The 20046-nt window shown below is 41.8% G+C and overlaps 1 protein-coding gene and 1 long non-coding RNA gene across 3 annotated transcripts in view; one reads left to right on the top strand and one right to left on the bottom strand.

The window, feature by feature from the left end:
- DCLK3 (doublecortin like kinase 3) overlaps positions 1-18680 on the bottom strand; it is a 37728-nt gene extending 19048 nt beyond the window's left edge. The window contains exons 1-2 of one of the 2 annotated variants that reach the window (XR_006288884.1): positions 18547-18675; positions 2627-4503 (exon numbers count right to left, since the gene is read on the bottom strand). Coding sequence is in view for 1 of the 2 variants with exons in the window: in XM_007057224.4 (XP_007057286.2) it covers positions 2627-4503; positions 18547-18625 (1956 nt within the window). In the remaining variant the exon portion in view is untranslated. Of the gene's footprint in view, positions 1-2626; positions 4504-18546 lie in introns of both variants that reach the window. The other variant, XM_007057224.4, reaches the window with a different exon arrangement.
- Positions 10070-17062, top strand: LOC119565373. Its single transcript, XR_005223960.2, has 3 exons — positions 10070-10197; positions 13984-14061; positions 14974-17062. It is a non-coding gene; the product is annotated as an uncharacterized LOC119565373 (long non-coding RNA).
- Positions 18681-20046: the final 1366 nt, after the last annotated feature.

Genomic DNA, 20046 nt, shown 5'->3' with positions numbered 1-20046 from the left:
ATGATGTGACGGGTTGGATCACAGAAACCCCCTTGGGGCTGGCAACTGATGTGCCAAGACTACTTCTGCCCCTGCTTTCCCTGCCAGCCTGGGACTCCAGCACTCTGTCTTGCTAAGCCAGACACACCAGTCTGCTCCAACACAGACCCAGGGTCTGAACCACATGCTCCAAAGCTGCAGACTTAGCTGAAAACAATTTAAGAAGCGTTCCCGTCTTTAACACTCAGATGCCCAACTCCCAATGGGGTCCAAACCTCAAATAAATCCATTTTACCCTGTATAAAGCTTATACAGGGTAAACTCATAAATTGTTCACCCTCTATAACACTGATAGAGAGATATGCACAGCTAAGTATCCTCCTCCCCCCTCCGCCCCACTACATACTCTGGGTTAATTAATAAGTAAAAAGTGATTTTATTAAATACAGAAAGTAGGATTTAAGTGGTTCCAAGTAGTAACAGACAGAACAAAGTGAATTACCAAGCAAAATAAAATAGAACACGCAAGTCTATGTCTAATACAGTAAGAACTCTGAATGCAGATAAAAACCTCACCCTTAGAGGAATTCCAGTAAGCTTCCTTTTACAGACTAGACTCCTTCTAGTTTGGATCCAGCAATCACTCACACCCCCTGTAGTTACTGTCCTTTGTTCCAGTTTCTTCCAGGTTTCCTTGGCGGTGAGAGGCTATCTCCTTAGCCAGCTGAAGACAAAATGGAGGGGTCTCCCAGGGGTTTAAATACACTTTCTCTTGTGGGTGGATACCCCCCCTCCCCCTGTGTAGAAGTCCAGCTACAAAATACAGTTTTGGAGTCACATGGGCAAGTCACATGTCCAGGCCTGACTCAGAACTTACAGGTGGCAACCATGGTTCACATGCTTCCTTGAACGTCCTCAGGTAGACTTCTTATGTGCATTGGAGCCTTACAAGATTCATTGTCCTTTAAGTGTTTCTTGATTGGGCACCTAATTTGCACATTCCTTTCTCAAGGAACTGACCAAATGCTCTACTAAGGTTACTTAGAAATCAAGCCAGTACACAGCCAATATTCATAACTTTGAATACAAAAATGATACATGCATACAAATAGGATGAATAGATTCACTAGATCATAACCTTTACAGAGATATGTTACATGGCATATGTAGCATAGAACATATTCCATGTTATGATATATATATTTATATACACTCATAAGCATATTTCCATAAAGCCTTATGGGGTGCACCATCACACATGCCAAAATAATAGGGTGTGCAGGCCCTGCTCAAGGCAGAGCATAGAAATACACTTCTCCACACACCCAGCTGCTTCAATCCACACCATGTCCTCCATCTTTTCTCATGCAGACCCGATCCCAAGACTGAGACTGACCAGTACTCCTGAGACTGACCAGTACTCACCAGAAGCCAGTCCCCACATTGTCAGACACATCCATCTGGGTTCCAAAGCAAGCCCTTCATATCTATCCCTGTTCATTCTGTCTGCCCACAGGCTACTTCCTTCTTTGTCACACTGGACATACTTTCATGAGACGCATATGTTCCTTTAGGGATTTGGCTTGCAAGGAGTCCAGTTTTTTTTCTACGTTCCTTTTCTACCAGATAGAATTAGAGTTGTTCAAGACATGCAAATACAGCCATCTGTGGTTTTCCATCTGGTCAGAATTTTGGAATATTGGTGAAGAGTACAAAATGCATGACCAGCAAGACAGAATAACTCACTTTTACCACCTTGTATAGGGCATAACCCAAAGCCCCAGTCATGCAAACACTTATGCACATGCTTACATGTAATCACGAGTCATCCCATCGACTTCAGTGGGACTGCTCACATGCTTGAAGTTAAGAACGTGTGTAAATGTTTCTGGCATTGGGAGCCAAGTTAGAATTTTGCTCTTTGGGAGGAGCTTAATACTTCAGCTGACTTCAGTACCATACTTCACTGGGACATGTATGTTTTCATTTCAGGAGATTTGTCAATCAGTGAGTAAATTCCAGGTGCATGAAGTAAGCAATTGCATCATGCACTTATCATCAGTAACAGGCATAATCCTTACAACGTTAGAAATAACCATACAATTTCCAATAGAGGACTGGAGTGCTGGACTGAATGATACAGCTGCGATGGAGAAAGTGACCTTCAAATTAACAGGTTGAATGGGCATTATTTAATAATTTTTGGTTCACATGTGAAATGTTTTATGATTCAGAGTACACTTCAGGCAAAACGTTTGAGCTTCTGTGCCTAAAAATATGTCCCTAAATAAGAGGCCTGATTTTCAGAAAAACTGCAAACATTCAGCATCCCTGAAAGTCAGGGCACTTACTTAGTGCACAATTGCAGGCATCCACACTATATGGTAGGCCTCTCTGTATTTGTGTTAAGGAAACTATAAGAGTGATTTCTCTTCACCTTTGTACATTTATTTCTTTGAAAATGATAACAGTACAGTGTGTATCTTTTCCCTACTACTGGATTTTTTCTGTACTGTACTTGTTTAAAAGTTAAAAAAAATTACATATCTACAACTCTCCACCCACCCAAAAAAACCAACAAAAAACAACAAAAAAAACCCCACAATAATTTCTGGACAGATGCAACATACTAAACTTCAGTACTTACCAGAAGATTTTCTGGTTTCAGATCTCTGTGGACAATGTTCATGCCATGAATATAAACTAGAGCCTCACACAGATCAGTTATCATGAGAGCAGCATCGTGCTCAGTGAACTTTATGCTCTCTATGATTGCATCAAATAGGTCCCCTCCTGGAACATACTCCAGGATTAGGTAGATCTCAGCCTCAGTTTCATACACCTCAATCAAGCTCACTATGTTGGGATGAGAAAGGCTCTTAATGATCAAAATCTCATTTTCCATCATGTCCTCCTTCCCCTTCAGCTTGGACTTATCAACAATTTTCATGGCATAGTTTTCATTGGTGTTGCAGCACCGGCACTGTTTCACAATAGCAAAGTTCCCATCCCCAATGGTTCTGCCTATCTCATAACAGCTCTCCACATCAGCTCTAGTATGGACATTTCGCCTCAGCCTCGTGCTTTCAAATTCTTGTGGCTTTTTTTCATCTTTGTTAGCTTTATGTTCTCCCATCTTTTTCATCCTTGTCAATTCATTCTCTCCATGCACTACATTCTCTTCCCCTCCAGCACCTTCCTCTTTTGCCTTCCGCACCTCTTTGCCCTCTCCCTTTGCTTTTATAGGCTTCCCTGCATCTCCTTGACAGTCCTTCATTAACCAACAACTTTGATTACTTCTGGAACTGCTTCTATTCTCTTTCTTTGCTTCAGGAGCCACCTGCAGAGCTTCAATAGTATTTTTCTTTATCTTTACTAACTCTTTGTCATGATTCTCATGCCTTTCTGGATCCCTTTCCTTCTCAAAACTCCTTTTTTGGTTTTCTAGCTCTTCATTAACATTCCTTTGTAAGGGTTTCCAGCTCCTTCTACAGCCAGTATCCTTCCATTCGACTTCCTCACCTTCTAAGGAGTTTTCTGAAGACTTCCTACAATTCCTCATTTTTACATTCCTTTCTAAATTATATCTCTGACACATTCCCACATTCAGGTCTCTGCTCTCAAATGAGACATCAGCCTGCCTTTCCCTTTGTAGTTTTTGCCTGAGCTGTCTCTCTCTTTGACACTTCTCACATCTCATTATCTCATCTGAACTCTTTTCTGTTTCATTCTCAAGACTCTTCTCTTGATTAAAGTACCTTTCTCCTTCTCTGGCTTGTCTCGATGGCTTCACATCTTGCTCTCTGCCCCAACTCTCTCTGCCCCATTTTTTTTTGGCCCTCACCTTTTCTTCTTGCCTAGTCTTAGGTTGAATTTTTCCTTCATGCCTGCCTACTAGTTGGGAAGATATGGCATCATTGCCATTCTTGGCAATCTCTGTCTCAAAGCCACTCTCCGCAGCTTTGTCACACAGCCTACTCTTAAGTTTTTGGGACTGTTCCAAGTTTTGTTGAATTATACCAAGAGCATATGGGCTACTGGGATAAAGTTCTTGCATTACCACTTCAAGGTTCTTCAAAGTCAGCTGTTCCCTTCCCATAGCAATGAATGCATCACCATCTCTGAAGAAATCAGAAACACTTCTTATTTCTCTGCCTTTCAGGTTGTAAAGTTTTCTCACACGATCGTTTTTCCAACGTGGAAATCCCAGAGCTTCTGAAATATCAGCCATCAGCTGTTCAAAAGTCTGGACAGATCGCCTGTTCAGAAGCAATGTGATCTTCCTGAGTGTGTGTCCACTTGGTTTCACCACTGTAACAATCCTCGGCTTTACAGGGCTATTCTCTGAATGGATAGTGTGAAAACCATTCCGGGGGTTTAAAAATGGGGAACTATAACTGTTTGCACCGAAGAAAGGTTTTCCAAAATTTCCATGACCGATGGGTGGACAAGTCCCTTGTAGTCTCCTTTGTGTTATCCTTGAGCTTATGCTGTTTAAAGTGTGGTCAAACAAGCCTCGGTGTCCTGCAACAAATATAGAGAATGCAGATTATTCATTTTCCATCAGAGGAAATTTCCAGTTAACAATTTTCTACACATCAGTATATATAACTTCTGGAAGTAAAGCTAAATTAATTAAATATTGTTGAAGTGCTTTGAAATCCTTTGATAGAAGGCAGTATATACTTGCATCTCCAACAGTATTTTCATTTTTGTGGTAAGGGTTTCACCACAAACACACACTCTCTCACACTTCATTCTAAAAAGAATGGCAAACTGGAATTTTCCTATGTAATATATTGAAACAAATGAAATTTGCATTCTACTCTTCTATAAACAGAGTTTTGCACTAATTGCTTGTAAAACTACAGTAGTATAAAATTATTACTTTGTGGTTCTAAATAACATCAAATGATAATAAAAATAGTTACATTTTATCATTTGAAGCAACATACCATTTAACATGTATACTCCATCATGATATATTGCTGAGAAATATATCATCAAAATTCATAAAAATATATCTTTAAGAACTCAGAATAATCACTTACAACCTGGTATTTGGTATGGTTCTGAAGGCCTCTTCCAGACAAGGGTATACTCACTCTGTACTGAAATCCTACGTGGAAACCTTTCAAGTGTGGTCGCAGTGTTTTCAGTAAACAAGATCTTTCATGAATTTTAGAGAGAAAAAAACCTCCCAAACCAAATATTAGAAACTAAGGAAATAGTGAGTTATGGTTGCTTGTCTTTTAAAAAAAGATCATTTTCTGAAATGTTTGCCTGTGTTTCATATTTGTCTGTCTCAACTGGAATGTAAACTTTTCAGAGCGAAGATCTTATTTTTATGTGGTTGTAAAGTGCTACGTACACTCATTCAGATACCATAGTAGTGGCGACCCTATAAATACCGACATAGATTCGGTGTAGGGGACTCCATAAAAAATAAAATCCCCGTGACAAGCCCCTTTAAGGGCTGAGACCTAGATGTGGATGGAGAACAGAAGATTCCTGGCTTAGGGTCAGAAACAGGCACCTCTACCACCCTGACAGAGAGAGGCCAGAAGTTGGGTGCGCCACCCAGCCCTCTGAGCACCCTATCACATGGCCTATTCAACATATTTGTAGCCAAAAGGATCAGACGTTAAATGGGAGCTATAACAATTACTGGACAGTGAAGATAGAAAGTCCAGTATCCAATCTTTTCAGTCGTCCAGATGGTTCCATCCTTTAGACACAATGTTTCAAACATCCTTCTTTACCTTTCTCTCAAATCTCCGTTTTCTTCTGCAGCATTCAGGGCTCCAGTCTTCAAGGTGCTGAGCATTGTGACCCCAGCCAGCAAGGCACTTCAACCTTTGTCTAACTGCACAGGAACAGTCCCATTGACTTCAATGGGTCAAGGTCAGAGTGTTTAGCACCTTGCAGGTTTCAAGCCTATAGTGCAGGGGTGGCCAAACTGTGGCTGGCAAGCCACATGCAGCTCTTTTACCATTAAAGTGCGGCTCGTGGAGCCCCCCCGCACACACACACATTCTCCACCTACCAGACTCGGGGGGAAGCTCAAAACCTCTGCCTTGAAGTGCGGTGGGGTGATAGGGGCTTCTGCCCAGCGGGGAGGGGGGCCTCAGGGCTTCAGTCCTGCAGGGAACACCTGCCAGGGCTCGGGACTTCTGCTATAGTTTTTGCTTTTCATCTTTGGGACCATCATCTTCAATGTGTTAAACTATGTATCTTTATTTGTTCCTTTCATTAACTCAGAGTAAGTGAAGGAGAACATGACTCCTTTCCTAAACCTTGGGTAAAAGGGAAAGCCATTCTTAAATGGACAGTATTTCAGCATCCTCCGTTTTCCCTAAAACACCCCATCCGAGAGGCAATGTGAAAAGAAAAGAAAAAAAGAAGTTTCTCAGCTGTAATTGTGGCTCAGCAATGATGGTTTCAGCAAGTCACTTAGCTTTCTGTCTCATCATCTTCTCCATCTGTAAAATGAGAGGCTATTTCTCCTCGGCAGGAGTGTTGTGAAGAAGAATTAATGTCTTTCAGGCTGCTGTAAAGCGTTATGTAAGTGCTATGCACTACTAATGCCCAATGGTGTACTGGAGAGAGTTATTTTTGTCTTCATTTTATAAGCATGATGATGTCCTGGTTATTGAAAGGTCAATGTGCTCTACAAACTCTTCAGCCGTATGTATTTATATTTTATCCAGAACGGAAGCCTACTGTGAATGTATGTAACTCAGATAATATATTAGTTCTCTGAAATAAGAGACAGAAAAAGAACTGATGCTCTCCTATAAATGAAGTCTAAACCATGCTGGTTTCTAGGAATTGATAAAGTTCTGAATTTCATGCACATCTGTATGTCCACACTTCCTGTGCGCACTGGCATCTGCCACTGTCAAAATGTTACCTCGCTGTATGGAAACAATGCAAGACAAAGTGATACAGCACATTATCCTCTTGCAGTATGAACACAATGGTGCGGTGAGAATTAACTTCTCTACAGATCATCATTTTCTGGCTTCCCATGTGTACTGTTATAAGTGTCTGCAAAAATACCCATTTATTAAAATCCCTTGGTTAGGTTGTTGACTGATTGTTATTTTAACAAAGACTTTCCAGTTTGAACTCCCACCAAGCTGAAGCCAGGCATTTAGGGGATAATTAGATATGATATTTTTAAATGGAAGTTTCCAAGTTATGCCAAATATATTTGCTAACATTAATGTTACATATCAACATCAGGACAACTCCATAGAGGGCTCTTATCCTCTTCCTCCCTCTCTGTTGGTAACTCCACCATCTTTACTTGTCCCTCAAACTGCAACTTCAGTGCTGGTTTTTACTCCTCTCTTCCTCTTCAGTTGATATTATTCCTAAATCCTGCTGTTTTTTCCCTTCGCAACATCCATCCATTCCTTACAGCAAAACTCTTGTGCAGACCTGGTTCCACCTCCCTTGACTACTGTAAACTCCCCTTTTTTGGCCTCCCTGACTCTTTTCTTCCTCCCCCACATTCCAACCAGAATGCAGCTGTGAAACTTTTCTAACATCCCCACCGCTGGGATGATGCCCAGCCCCTCTTCAGATACTTTCATTGTCTTCGGCTCACATTCTATATCAAATTCAACTCCTTGTTCTCACTTTCAAGGCCCTGCACAAATCAGCTCTCTCCTACCCTTTTTTCCCCCCCACTACCTCCCTCACCACCCTTCATTCCTTCCCTGCAGCTTGCCTGACCACAACCACCCCTTTATCTTTTCCCACTCTCTAGACCTTCTTCGAGGCAATCACCCATGTCTGTAACCCTCTTCTTGACTCTGTCTAGCATGCTTCCACCCTGTCCTCCATTATGTCTCTCCTTCAAGCATGCTTCTTAGCCTAATCTTCCCTCAAAGTCAATGTATTTAAAATAATAACAATAAAACCTTCAAGAAGCATGCATCACTAACCTAAAACACCCATAAGGTGTGTTCCCTCATCCCTCTACCCTCCCGCCGTATATTCTTGCAAGTTCCTCAAGTCAAGGACACTGAAATTTTGTCTGTAGAGTGCTATGCACATTTATGGCACCGTATAAATAATACTAATGATAGGGCTGGAATGAATGGTTCATCTGTGCTGGGAATTCTGTCAAACAAAACCATCAAAAGCTGAGGAGTCTACATGTGCTATTCCAGTTTGTGATTAAAACAACAAATAAAAGCATGTAACTAGGAAAATAAAAAATGTAAGCAGCTTCCAGCTTGGAAGTTCCTGAAACTGGTAACACTAAAAGAAATGTTCTGAGCAACGTCATAGCATAGTATATATGCACTCTAGTGTGAATGTGCAGAAGAGAACAGAGAGCCAAACAATATGCAAAGTGCAAAAATCATGAAATCCAGAATTTAAACTCTTTCTTGTCCCTATACTTGTACTAGATGCAAAGAAATAAAGTATGGATTAAGCACCCAAACCGTTTTTGTGGGAGATATGTTGAAGTCATGGAAAGCCAACGGAGAGGAAATGCATTTCTTCTTTCCATATTTATTGTGACCCATAACTGGGGTGGTGGGGGGAGCTACAAGGTCCTTAGAATCACAGAACATCAGGGTTGGAAGGGACCTCAGGAGGTCATCTAGTCTAACCCCCTGCTCAAAGCAGGACCAATCCCCAACTAAATCATCCCAGCCAGGGCTTTGTCAAGCCTGACCTTAAAAACCTCAAAGGAAGGAGATTCCACCACAGCCCTAGGTAACGCATTCCAGTGCTTCACCACCCTCCTAGTGAAAATTTTTTTCCTAATATCCAACCTAAACCTCCCCCACTACAACTTGAGACCATTACTCCTTGTAAATGCTGATATGAATCTATCTTTATATGTATCACCATGGACATATCCAATACATATCCAAATGTAAAATCTGAATGTGACAGAAGGATGTTGAGGATTGATGCTGTTGGCAAACATGGGAAGGGAGCAAAGCTGGGGAGAATCAGTATTGGGGTAAGCCAAGCTGAGCACAGGGGGCCATGAAGTTCTGCAAAAAGACATGTAAAAGGTATGCAGTTCGGGGGGGTTGGGAGATGTAGACACATGTAGGAAGAAAAATATATATAAACAGTGGTGACTATCCAAATAAATAAATAAATAACATAAATAACTATCTACAAGGAGACAGGATGGATGGATTGATTAAAATCGAAGTGATTTAAATCACCAATTTTAATCATGATTTAAATTAGCAAACAGGAAACCTTAATTTATATTTTGGTTTCCATTTGTACTTTTTAGTTATTTTCTTAAAGAAAAGTTTATTCTTATAGGTTGGTAATCATTAAACCATGTTGATTTGCAACTAAATATAGGCTTTACACTATATTTGGTACTACTTTTTGCTAAGCAGGAGGCCACTATATCTGTTCACATGTATTTAAGCAATTATATAGCTTAACATACAGATTTTTAATTTTTACATTTTTAGGTTAGAAAATGGTGTTTTTCTTGTTTACAAGATGGCTAATTTTTTACTTAAGATTTGTGTTGAATTCTATTTGGATGGAAATTGACATTCAAGTGAAAAAGCACAAAAATATTGTTTCAGTATTCCCCCCCTCAGCCAACTGATTCCCAGTCTCCTCACCAGTTTTCCCCACCAGCCCCTTGTCCCAGTCACCCCCTTGGTTCCCAGTCTCCATGCCCAACTAGTTCCTGCCCCCTAGCGGCCAGTGTCAGCCTCCCCACCAAATCCACCCGCAGCCGCCACCCAGCTCCCCCTCTCTTCCAGTCCCAACCTGTAATCAATATCTGGCTTTTAAGAATAATCTTTGCAACGGACATGCTATACATTTGAACAAAACTTTTCCAAGACGAATAGGCTAGTGTTTCCAGTTGTAGTGACTGCGTAAACAATACCTATGTAAAATTTACTTACTGTAAAAGGATGCCTGTGATCACATTTTATTTCCATCTGACTAATTTAATATGTTCAGGAAACTTGTTATATTGTGCCTTCCCTCTTTGTGCCCCTTTCCTACTCTCTGGTATATATTAGCCTTGCAAGTTGCAAGAGTTAATAATTTACAATAAGGAACAGGAGATCAAGGCAGTATAGTTCTGCAAGATTCAGATTACATCCTACAGATAACAGCTGATGCACATTGGTAACCTGTGTGAATTACCTAAGGAAACCATGACATTTAAAGGACTGCTCTGAACTGAGTGCAGATCAGGTATGCATACTTAAGAGATAATCTCTGCCATCAGTTGCTTTCAGATAACCATATATGCAGTGATCTGTGTCATCCCTGGAACAATGTAGTCCTTCAAATACTGTAGTTCTAGTACTGTTGGGACCACTGATCTACTATCTTTAGAAATAAAAGAATTGAAGTCATTTATTTTTAGAGTCCTCTTCGGATATATAAACTGACCATAAATCTCTCATCTGACCGTGTAGCGGGGCCACTGATCATTTGCATTCAGATATCATTTTGTAGCTCTGCTTTAAATAAGAGTTGAATAACAACATGATCTTTCTCCTTGTTGAGATTCAGTCAGTAAAGGAAGTTTTTCAAATTCCTAGCTCCTTTATTTGATCCGGCAGGAAAAAGCTTACACTCTGATGCCACCGTCCCCATCACCAGAAACTGAAAGGACAAAAAATGTTGAAAACTAGTGGATTTCACTCTTTTTAAAACTTATTTAATGAAATGTTTTGGATTCAAGTTAAGATTATTTTTACCCTAATGTTCTCCATTGTTTCATCTGCTTTGAAATAGGAATTGTGGATGCTTAGATAAATGAAGCAAAAGATTGTCAAGCTTTAGATTGCCTCCACAGGTCCCTCGCTATCCTTTGCTGAAGAGCTTTTATTGTCTAATAGGAATGCTCTTTGTATGAGATACTTCTTCTGCTCCTACAATAAAATTGTTGTGTTTGTGCTGTGATGAAAGCAAATCAATATCTCATAAGGTGCCAGTTCCGCAAAGGCTTAAGCATGTGTGTAACTTTACCTGTGCGAGTAGTTCGACTAACTTTAATGAGACTTCTTGTATGCATGTGTGTGTGTGTAGGATCAGGGCCTTAGATTGTACTATGTTATGACTATTCTTCTCTATGATTATTCCAAGGGGTTCTGTACTTAAAGTGTCGACCTAATAAAAATGATATTCACAAACAGTGAAGCCACGGCTAACGATTATATGGCTTCTTACTATTTAGAGTCGCTTTGTAATACTGCTTTTAAAATATTCATCCCAGTGAAACTGTGACATGATACCTCATTTCGCTGCAGGGAAAAGCACTGCAAAGGCATAAATACTGAAACCACGATCTTGCAAGGAAGAGCCAAGAAGGAATGCAAGACATTGAGCGGAAACATTTTTGCATTGTTTTTGACAACCCCCTCTGCACTTGCTCAGCTAAGGTGGCCCTGCGAAAACTCTGACAAGTCGCCTCCTATGTCATCCACTTCAGGCCATACGCATCGACAACAGACCGCGTGAGCAATGTGAAGAAAGGAAGGGGTCTGTGCCACATCCCAGGCAATACTTGGTCCCTGGCCCAGTCCCAGAGCCTATGCAACTCAATGCAGCCCACTGCCATGTGACTCCCAAGGAAAGAGAATGCCATCACTGCCACGGTTTTTGTTCCTACTGTGGGGAACTGGCCACACAGTTAGTTGCTGGTTACCCGTCAAGGACCACAGTCAGGCAAAATTCAGGAAACGACCAAACCCTGGCCCACTAAAGGCGGCTGGTCTGCGTGGGCCACTCATCCTCTTACTGAAACATGCCCAAGGCACGTCAAGCCCACATTACACCTCCAAGTTCAGATCCGCTTCTACATCCCAAGCAGGTCTCAATAAGTTCCCCTGCAATGGGTACTCACAGACTCCAGGATTGTGGACGACTTCATAGATGCCAGTGCAGCCAATGGCAATGCCCAACCTTGTAGACAGAACAGATGGCTCACTCCTGTCCTTGGGCCCAGGGACATAGGACACTGTGCCATTGGAAGTTGTTATCCAGAACCACTGAGACACCATAAGGTCTGCTTATCACACTTTCCCATCATCCTCAGCGTCTCATGTTTGTTGATCCATGACTCACATATCCTGTGGCGGGAAAGGAAAAATCAGCTTCCACTCTGAATTCTGCCAGCAAGGCTGCTTGCATGCACTGCCTGATGGAGCCCAGCCAGAGACCAGGTCACTGCTGAGGAATCCCCAGATCCGGGATCGGCAACCTCTGGCATGCGGCCCACCAGGGTAAGTCCCTTGGCGGGCTGGGCCAGTTTGTTTACCTGCCGCGTCTGCAGGTTCAGTCGACAGCAGCTCCCACTAGCCGCGGTTCGCCGCTCCAGGCCAATGGGTTTTGCATGACCTCACAGTCTCTTAATTGTAGCATTTATTGGTGGGTTAGCACAAGCAGGTATACTCCCCAAAATGATGACACAGGCGAGAGCTCAACAAACAAAAGAACATCTCTTTATTACTGGAAGGGGTTACAGAGAAATCTCCTCTCCTGCTGCTGGCGCTGCAGACTCAAAAGCATGCACACCTTCTACTTCTCGAAACATGGGTCCTTTCCATCTGGGAGGGGCACACCCTCGAGGTGCTGTGATATGTAACACATGTCGGAGGCTCAGCCAGCACAGTAACTGCAATGGTACCATAACCCCATTTATTTAGTCAGGCTTTTGCCCCAATGGTGCTGAGACAATTGGTGGGAGGGAGTCTGTTTAGTTTCACAGTGTTTGGTTCCCTGTTTTGTTTTTTGAACTCAAGGTTTTTATTGAGTTTAGGTAGGTAGAGAATTATTCAAACAGTCCATTAGGCAACTCCACTCCCCACTTATTTAAAAAAACAATGAACAATGCCAGACCACAGATGCACTTAGAGCTTGCCAGGCAAGTGCATCATTATGAGTAAAATATACAAGCTACCATTTAAAATAAAAACACAAAAATAAGTGAGCAGTTGCAGAATTTTCTTTTTAATGTTTTATGCAAAGTCATAACTTAATAGCTTTGAACTACACTCCAAATGACTGTTTTATTTATGTGTACAGTGCATCACATCTTCACAAAATGTAAGTCAGTAAAATTTTTAAAGAGATTTCCTAATGCCTCTTTTTTAAGCTACTACACCTCAAAATGTCAAAAATAAATTAAAGTTCTACACCAAAACAGGGTTTAAAGAATGACACTTCTGACTCATCAGATCTGCTCCCCAAATGTATTTTTCTGGATTCCATTTCGTCCACACAGAGAATGATTCAGTTACTCTTGAGCAAATTCAATGAAAACAAAGAGTATGCACAGGTGTCAACTAAGGGCATAATTAGGCCTGCAGAACCTTTATTACTTGTGATGATGTTGCATAAGGAAATAAAGGCCCCACGTGACTGTCAGATGCCATGTTTAGTTTGCAGAATTGGCAATTAGATAAACGATCACTTTACTTGTAAACTGAGCAAACCTGATACAGAGTCACTCAGAGCTAATGTATACTACACAGGCTTTGCTGATACAGCTATACCAGTATAGTAATACCAGCAGAGCCACCTAGTGTAGATGCAACGTATGCCAACAAAAGGAATTTTTTTGCGGACATTAGCTAAGTCAGTAAAAGCACTCTTCTGACAGCATAGTTTCACCTACACAGAATAGCTATCTTGGATGGGTGGTTTTTTTCAAACCCTGACCAATATAGCTATGCCAACAAAGTTCTGTGGTGGATACCTGGCCTCAGACACAAACATGGGATGCCCTTAAAGTCAGTATTATACAATCTCTTTTTAAGAGTAGAACCACACCAATAGCGACATGACCATTTAAAAAAAGAGAGAGTTGCTTTGGAACAGTTGTGAAAGAACGTGTCTTCTACAAAGCGAACTGTCAGCCAGTGCTAATTATATTTAAAAGTATAACGACAGCCATTAATTGCTAAACATTTCTATTAACTTCATTGTTTAGGATGGGACAAAAATGACAAATTTCAATTTTTTTTCAAGCAGGCAAATACTAATTGAGTGGGAGATCGTGTTTTCAACATGATTACTGGAAGCTTCCTCTAGGACTACTTAACACAGGTAATTGTTTTGCATTCTTGTAATAATTAGACTGAGTAAATTACATTAGGAACGGAGAAGCAGGGAAATGTATCTGATTTTCATTTGCAATGAAAGCAAATTACTTCTAGGTAACTTAACAACTTCCAAGTGTTATGGAAACTTCAAGTGCATACTAGAATCAATTAAGAAAATATAAAAAAGGAAAATTACTTATTTAAGTGTGTATAGCATATTTTCCAGCCCACCCATCTATTTTTCTGGGAGCAATACACTTTGAAGAGCAGCAGTGGCAGACTTGCATCTTGCCCTCGCTAAATCTTCAGCTCTTCAATAGGCTGATCCAACTCACTTTGCCTACAGAAGGAATATCCTAAATGAGATGCTAATTTCACAGTAGTGCCCAGATGCTACATACATTTTTGAGAATATAAAAATAGACGTCAAAAGTTGTCAAATATTTTAGTTACAATCAAGGCAAAGCCTGAGGGTGGTAACAGTAGTAGAATCCCATCTGATTATACCTAAAACTGCTGGAAGATAAGGAAAGGGAGCCACTGAAATAGTGAGCTGTAGCTCACGAAAGCTTATGCTCAAATAAATTGGTTAGTCTCTAAGGTGCCACAAGTACTCCTTTTCTTTTTGAAATATCATTATTCACTTTTTTCCATATGTATGCTTGTCCCTGTGGCAAGCCAGACAGCAAGGGCTCACAGTGTTGGACTAATCAGAATGAGGACAGAACCAGGGAATTTGCCCATCAGCCTCGCCTAACAATCAAATGTGGAAATTCCCAAGGATTCCTTGGAGCAGATGAAGAATCAGTGGTAGAACACAGCTCAAGGAAGCAATACTGAAGGAAAGGAACAGTCCCCTGATGACACAGGGAGACTGCAAGAATATCCTAACCCTCCTTACCCTTTTTTTCCTCAGGAAACCTATGCCTCTTACCCCATCAGCAGATCCAAACACTGCCCCACCCAGTCTACTACAAGGGACATCAGTCAGGAATTTGTCCGAGTTTTCTGTCAAGAAAAGGAAAAGACAGCTTCAACTGATAAGAAATGCAGGGGTTGAGAAGGGAATCATGGAACAGCTGTTGAGCAGATGACAGATGCATCCGACAAGTTAGACCAGGAAGATTTCGTGCGCATTTTACATCACTTGAAGGCTATTCTTATATATTCTCATAAGTGTATTGCTCCCAATATTTCAAGGAATTAAACTGCATTCTGAGTGGGAGAGAAGGGAAATAACTGAAATATGGAAAAGATGGCTAGAGGAGCTGCAGGGGGTAGGGTGGGGGGGACACTGTACTTTGATGTCCAGGTCCTTGACTTCAGAAAGGGAATATTACCCTAACATTTTAAATTTGTTCTAGGAAATTCACTGTTCATGTTTAAATTTTTTCCAACTGAGCCTTCCTTTTTTTTCCCCTCACCCCTTTCCTTTGCTGCCAGGAAGTATTTCCTTGGAAACCATCAAACCAAAGGAATTTTTTAATTTGTAAATGCTTCTCCCTGGTTCCCACTTTTTCAGCTCCAGAAATATTTTAGGTTTTTCTCTGACTTACCTGCTTCTCAATTCCTGTTTTTATTTATTTTATGAATAATTTAATTCCTTTGATTTTTTGCCAGACCAGTCTCCACGGAAAAAGAATGCATGAAACATACAATCAAAAATTGCAGCCAGGCAGACAGAAAAGCAAGTCAGAGCAGAAGCTGTAGTACAGCAAAACAATCATGAATTGGACAAACTTCTAAGTAGGGTTTTAAAATATTTTATATGTTAGTGGCAAAAATACTCCAAATAAACAATTAGTTTATGATTGTAAACCATATTGCAAACTCTGAGATAACCCACAATATAGTTTACGCATTAAAAAGAAAAGATCTTTTCCTAAGAGAAGGTTTTATTGTTTTGGTTTTTAAGAAACCTTTTAGTATATTATGTGGCAAAAATAGCATTAGCATCTGGGGAATCTTCCATGTGTTGTGACCAGAGAAGCAGAAAATTGCCCTACCAGAACAGACCAATGATCCATCTATTCTCTCTCTCTCTCTCTCAGTGGTTATTGCCACATTTTCTTGAGGAAATCTCAAGAAACCCCATAATGGAAAATTACGGAATACCTTATCCATAAATATCTATTCCATTTGTTTATAATGTACAAATTTAACTCCTGTTTTCTAAAGCTGAAATAATCGGTGAAGTCAGAGGGTTCAATACTAGAGTAGAATCTTGAACTCTGTCCACGTGTTTATACATGTAGCTCCACTCCCTATGTCCAAGAATCTGCTTTTGACATGCAAGGCATGTGACAATCTTCCCCACCCTTTGAAATGAGGATACGCATGTACAACTACAAGTTGCAGTTTTAGTTACTTCCAAGACAACTTAAAACTGAAGGCTAATACACAATCCTTAAACTTGTTTTAACACACAGTTGTGCAATACCTAAATCTCTGTACAACAAGAGCTATTAATTTCACAAAGCTTGTTTGCTCTTTATCGGTCCACTGGATTGCATTCATTTTATGTATATAGTGCAAATACTACAAGAGGTTGAATGTTTCCAGAACCGCAAGTAACTTCTACTCTTTGGCTCTTTTTGTAATATAAAAGGAACCCTGCCCATGCCTGTCTGAACAATAAACCATGAATTTTACCTTGTGAATTTAAAACCATGATTTATTACTTTTATTAAATGGTCTTACAGCCTGGGAAAAGGTAAGTTTACCTGACCTCTAATACTTCTGCAAGAAACAGCAAAAAAATTACTCAATTTAGTAGCCTTTTTCAGCACTTTCCCACAGGCCTTGCAGTTAAACCCCTCACGGGCTTTTACTGTTTATCACATCACATAAGGGCACTTCTCCTTCCTTAAAAAAATGAATAAAAAAATCCCATGTTCAAGATACTTCAGTAATAAGCACAGTATAAATGGGAAGATGAAAAGAGATACCAACTTCAGATAATCTGTAAATATTTTAAAAAATAAAACTATAATCATAGTTTGATCAGCTGGGTATTCATAAGTTTACCTCAATGTGAGAAGTCATTTATCTTTAATATAATTTGCTATTACATAGTTCCAAGTTTAAAATGTAACAAATATTTCTCTTCTTTCCCCCTTGACACACCAAAAGTGAATACCATACCCCCACCCCAAGTCTGTACTAGGAGAACAATACTGTAACTGTTCTTGTAAAACATGATTTATTGAGCTGCTTATCCCGCCATACATGGTACAACTACTACCTTAATAACATATAACAAAACTTTCATGAGCAACAACACTGGCTTTACAGCTACTCTGAGACATCATCGAGTTATAAATCTGAGACACACTTTTTTTTATCCCAACCCTCACAACCATAAGAGAGACTCATAGAGAAAGAACTATGTGTATTAAGGGGAAATCATCCATAAAATATTCTTCAAGATTTGGGGAGCGGGAAGCAGCTACAGAAATAACTAGGAGAATATTCATGGAGTGTGGGGAGGGGACGAACATAAGAATGGCCATAATGGGCCAGACCAATCATCCATCTAGCCCAGTGACCAATGCAAGGTGCTTCAGAAGAAATGAACAGAACAGGTTGATTATCAAGTGACCCATCCCCTGTTGCCCATTCCCAGCTTCTGGCAGTCAGAGGCTTAGGGACACCTAGAGCCTGGGTTGTGTCCCTGACCAAACTAAATACAATTACATCCTCTCCAAGGCAGACTCTCCCCGGAAACTTTTCCCTGTCATAGCAGGGCAGGCATCAGGCACAACATGGATTTTCACAAAGCAACATAGGAACTGCTGCCCATAAACTGCTCCGTGGTTCATCCAGTCCAGTAACCTTTCTCTGAAAGTGGATAGTCCCAACTGCTTCAGAGGAGAAAACTCTGCCATAGGCACTGATGGCCGGGGAAAGTTTCCTCCTAAAGCCCCAATAATCAGAGCTTGGCTTCTGCCCCAAAGCTTGGGGGAGGGGGGTTGTTTACATCCCTTCCAAAGCTCTTATTTCACTGTAATATTTACTCTTATATGGATAACAAAAATATCCAGTTATCAAAGTCCAATCTCTTTTGAAACCTAGCTAACTAAAGCCCTGGGCCTCAATGCTACACACCTGCCACCACCACACCCACTCACCCCCTTCCCCCAATGCAGTCACACTGATAAACATCAAAGCTTCCCCCACGTGGGCTGGGGCAGATGCAAATGGCTCGACAGCCTGGTGGTCAGCGCCCTGAGCCAGGATGGGGGTGATCCAGGACCCAGTCCCCCTGCTCCAATGGGCTGGGGGGGGGGGGGATGATATTTTGTTCCGCTTTTGCGAAACAGAAGCCCACAGATCCCGAGGGACCAGCTGGGGGCTGCTGCACCAGAGAGGGGGCAAGGGGGCAGCGATGGGGGGCAGGACCCCGCGCCCCAGAGCAGGCAGGGCGGGAGGCGTGGGGAGGTCACTGCCCGGGGGCTGGAAGGGGAATGGCGCTGGCGGGGTCACTTACCCGGGGGGTGGGCGTAGGGGCAGCAGGAGCCCGCGGGCCCCGCTGGGGGGTGCAGCGGGGGAGGCGCCGCGGCGGGCATCGTCCCGGGGGTCGCTCCGGCAGCTGCTGCGGCCGCGGCCGCTCTCGCTGTCTGGGCGCTCGGCAGCAGCGGCGGCGCCGCCCCCTGCTCGGGGAGGGGCCGGGGCTGGCCCCGGGGGAGGCGGCGCGAGAGGCGCAGCCCATGAGCCCAGGCGGGAGGGGCGCGGGCGAGGCCCCGCTCCCGGGGCGCTGACCCCGCCCCTCTCCTCCCACTACCCTTCGCCCCCTAAGCTTCTGCCTCTTCGCCAGCTCGGCATCCCCTAGTCACCCCCAGCATCCCGCCTTCGTCCCTCCCCAGCCCGGCCAGTTTATCAGAGTGGATTCCTCTGATTCTTAACCAGCGCCCAGCACATAAACCTGCAGGGTCTCATCAAATCCTTTTACTCCCCGACTTCCCCCAGTCTCCCCACCTCAGCCCAGGCCCTACCCCACTTACCACCACCCCCCCAGACGCACACACACCCCTCATCCTGGAACACATTAGCAAGAGAAATGGGAGATACTCCATCACTTGATGTCTTCAAAAAATCAAGACTGCATAGCCCCTATGCCTTAGCCAAACTCAAGTTATCTGGTCTCAGTACAGGGGGAAAGGGATGAAACTTAATTGTGTTTGATATACAGGAGGTCAGACTAGAGGATCTAATCGTTCCTTCTGGTGTTAAACAGTCTTTAAATCTATGGATCAAAGCAAGGGGTTAAAATGTGCTAGATTGATGCTCCACCAGCCTAACATTAACATCAAAAACTTTCAATTATATAAATTGTGTTCTTCAAACACTTTCTCACCCACCTATGGCTGATATAGCAGTTAAAAATGGGGGAAGAACTTAGAAAAAATTATTAGGTTGGTTGAGCCCCTTAAATTAAAAACCCATTCTTTTTCATAACCTCACCCCAAATCTTCTAACCCTTTCCTCCTCCCTCTTCAAACCCTTTAAGTCCACTTCTCAAACCATCATCCTCTTCTCTCTTTATTCTTCCCGCCTAATCTGTTTCATAAGGGCTGGGATTTTGTACCACACCGCCATTTGAATTTAAGGACCCACTGATTCTTCTCATAAAGCATTCTATTTAGATATCATTGGGTGTGATACTGCATTTTCTTAATTTCTCATCTCACATTGTTATTGCTTAGGGACGGCTGCATGAAAATAAAATCTACATTTTAACTTTTAACCATTCCTGCTCCACTCCTGTTGCTATAATCCTTTGTTTGTGATATTACAATTGATTGTTGGGAAAATTATTTCAGAACAAGTTTATTACTGCAGACCAGGAATAAGTAACAGGAGCAGATGAAGTCCTAAATCAAATGTAGTTACCCCCATTTGTCTTTATGTACTTTGCTTAAAATATTCTACAACTGTCCATGGATACAAAATGCTGCTTTAAAGTTAATCTATTTAGTTCCAGCATCTG

Source organism: Chelonia mydas, chromosome 2 (assembly GCF_015237465.2).
Source record: "Chelonia mydas isolate rCheMyd1 chromosome 2, rCheMyd1.pri.v2, whole genome shotgun sequence".
In the NCBI taxonomy this organism is placed as follows: Eukaryota; Metazoa; Chordata; order Testudines; family Cheloniidae; genus Chelonia; species Chelonia mydas.
Note: the sequence above shows the minus strand (reverse complement) of the source record. Positions and strands in the feature narration are given on the sequence as shown.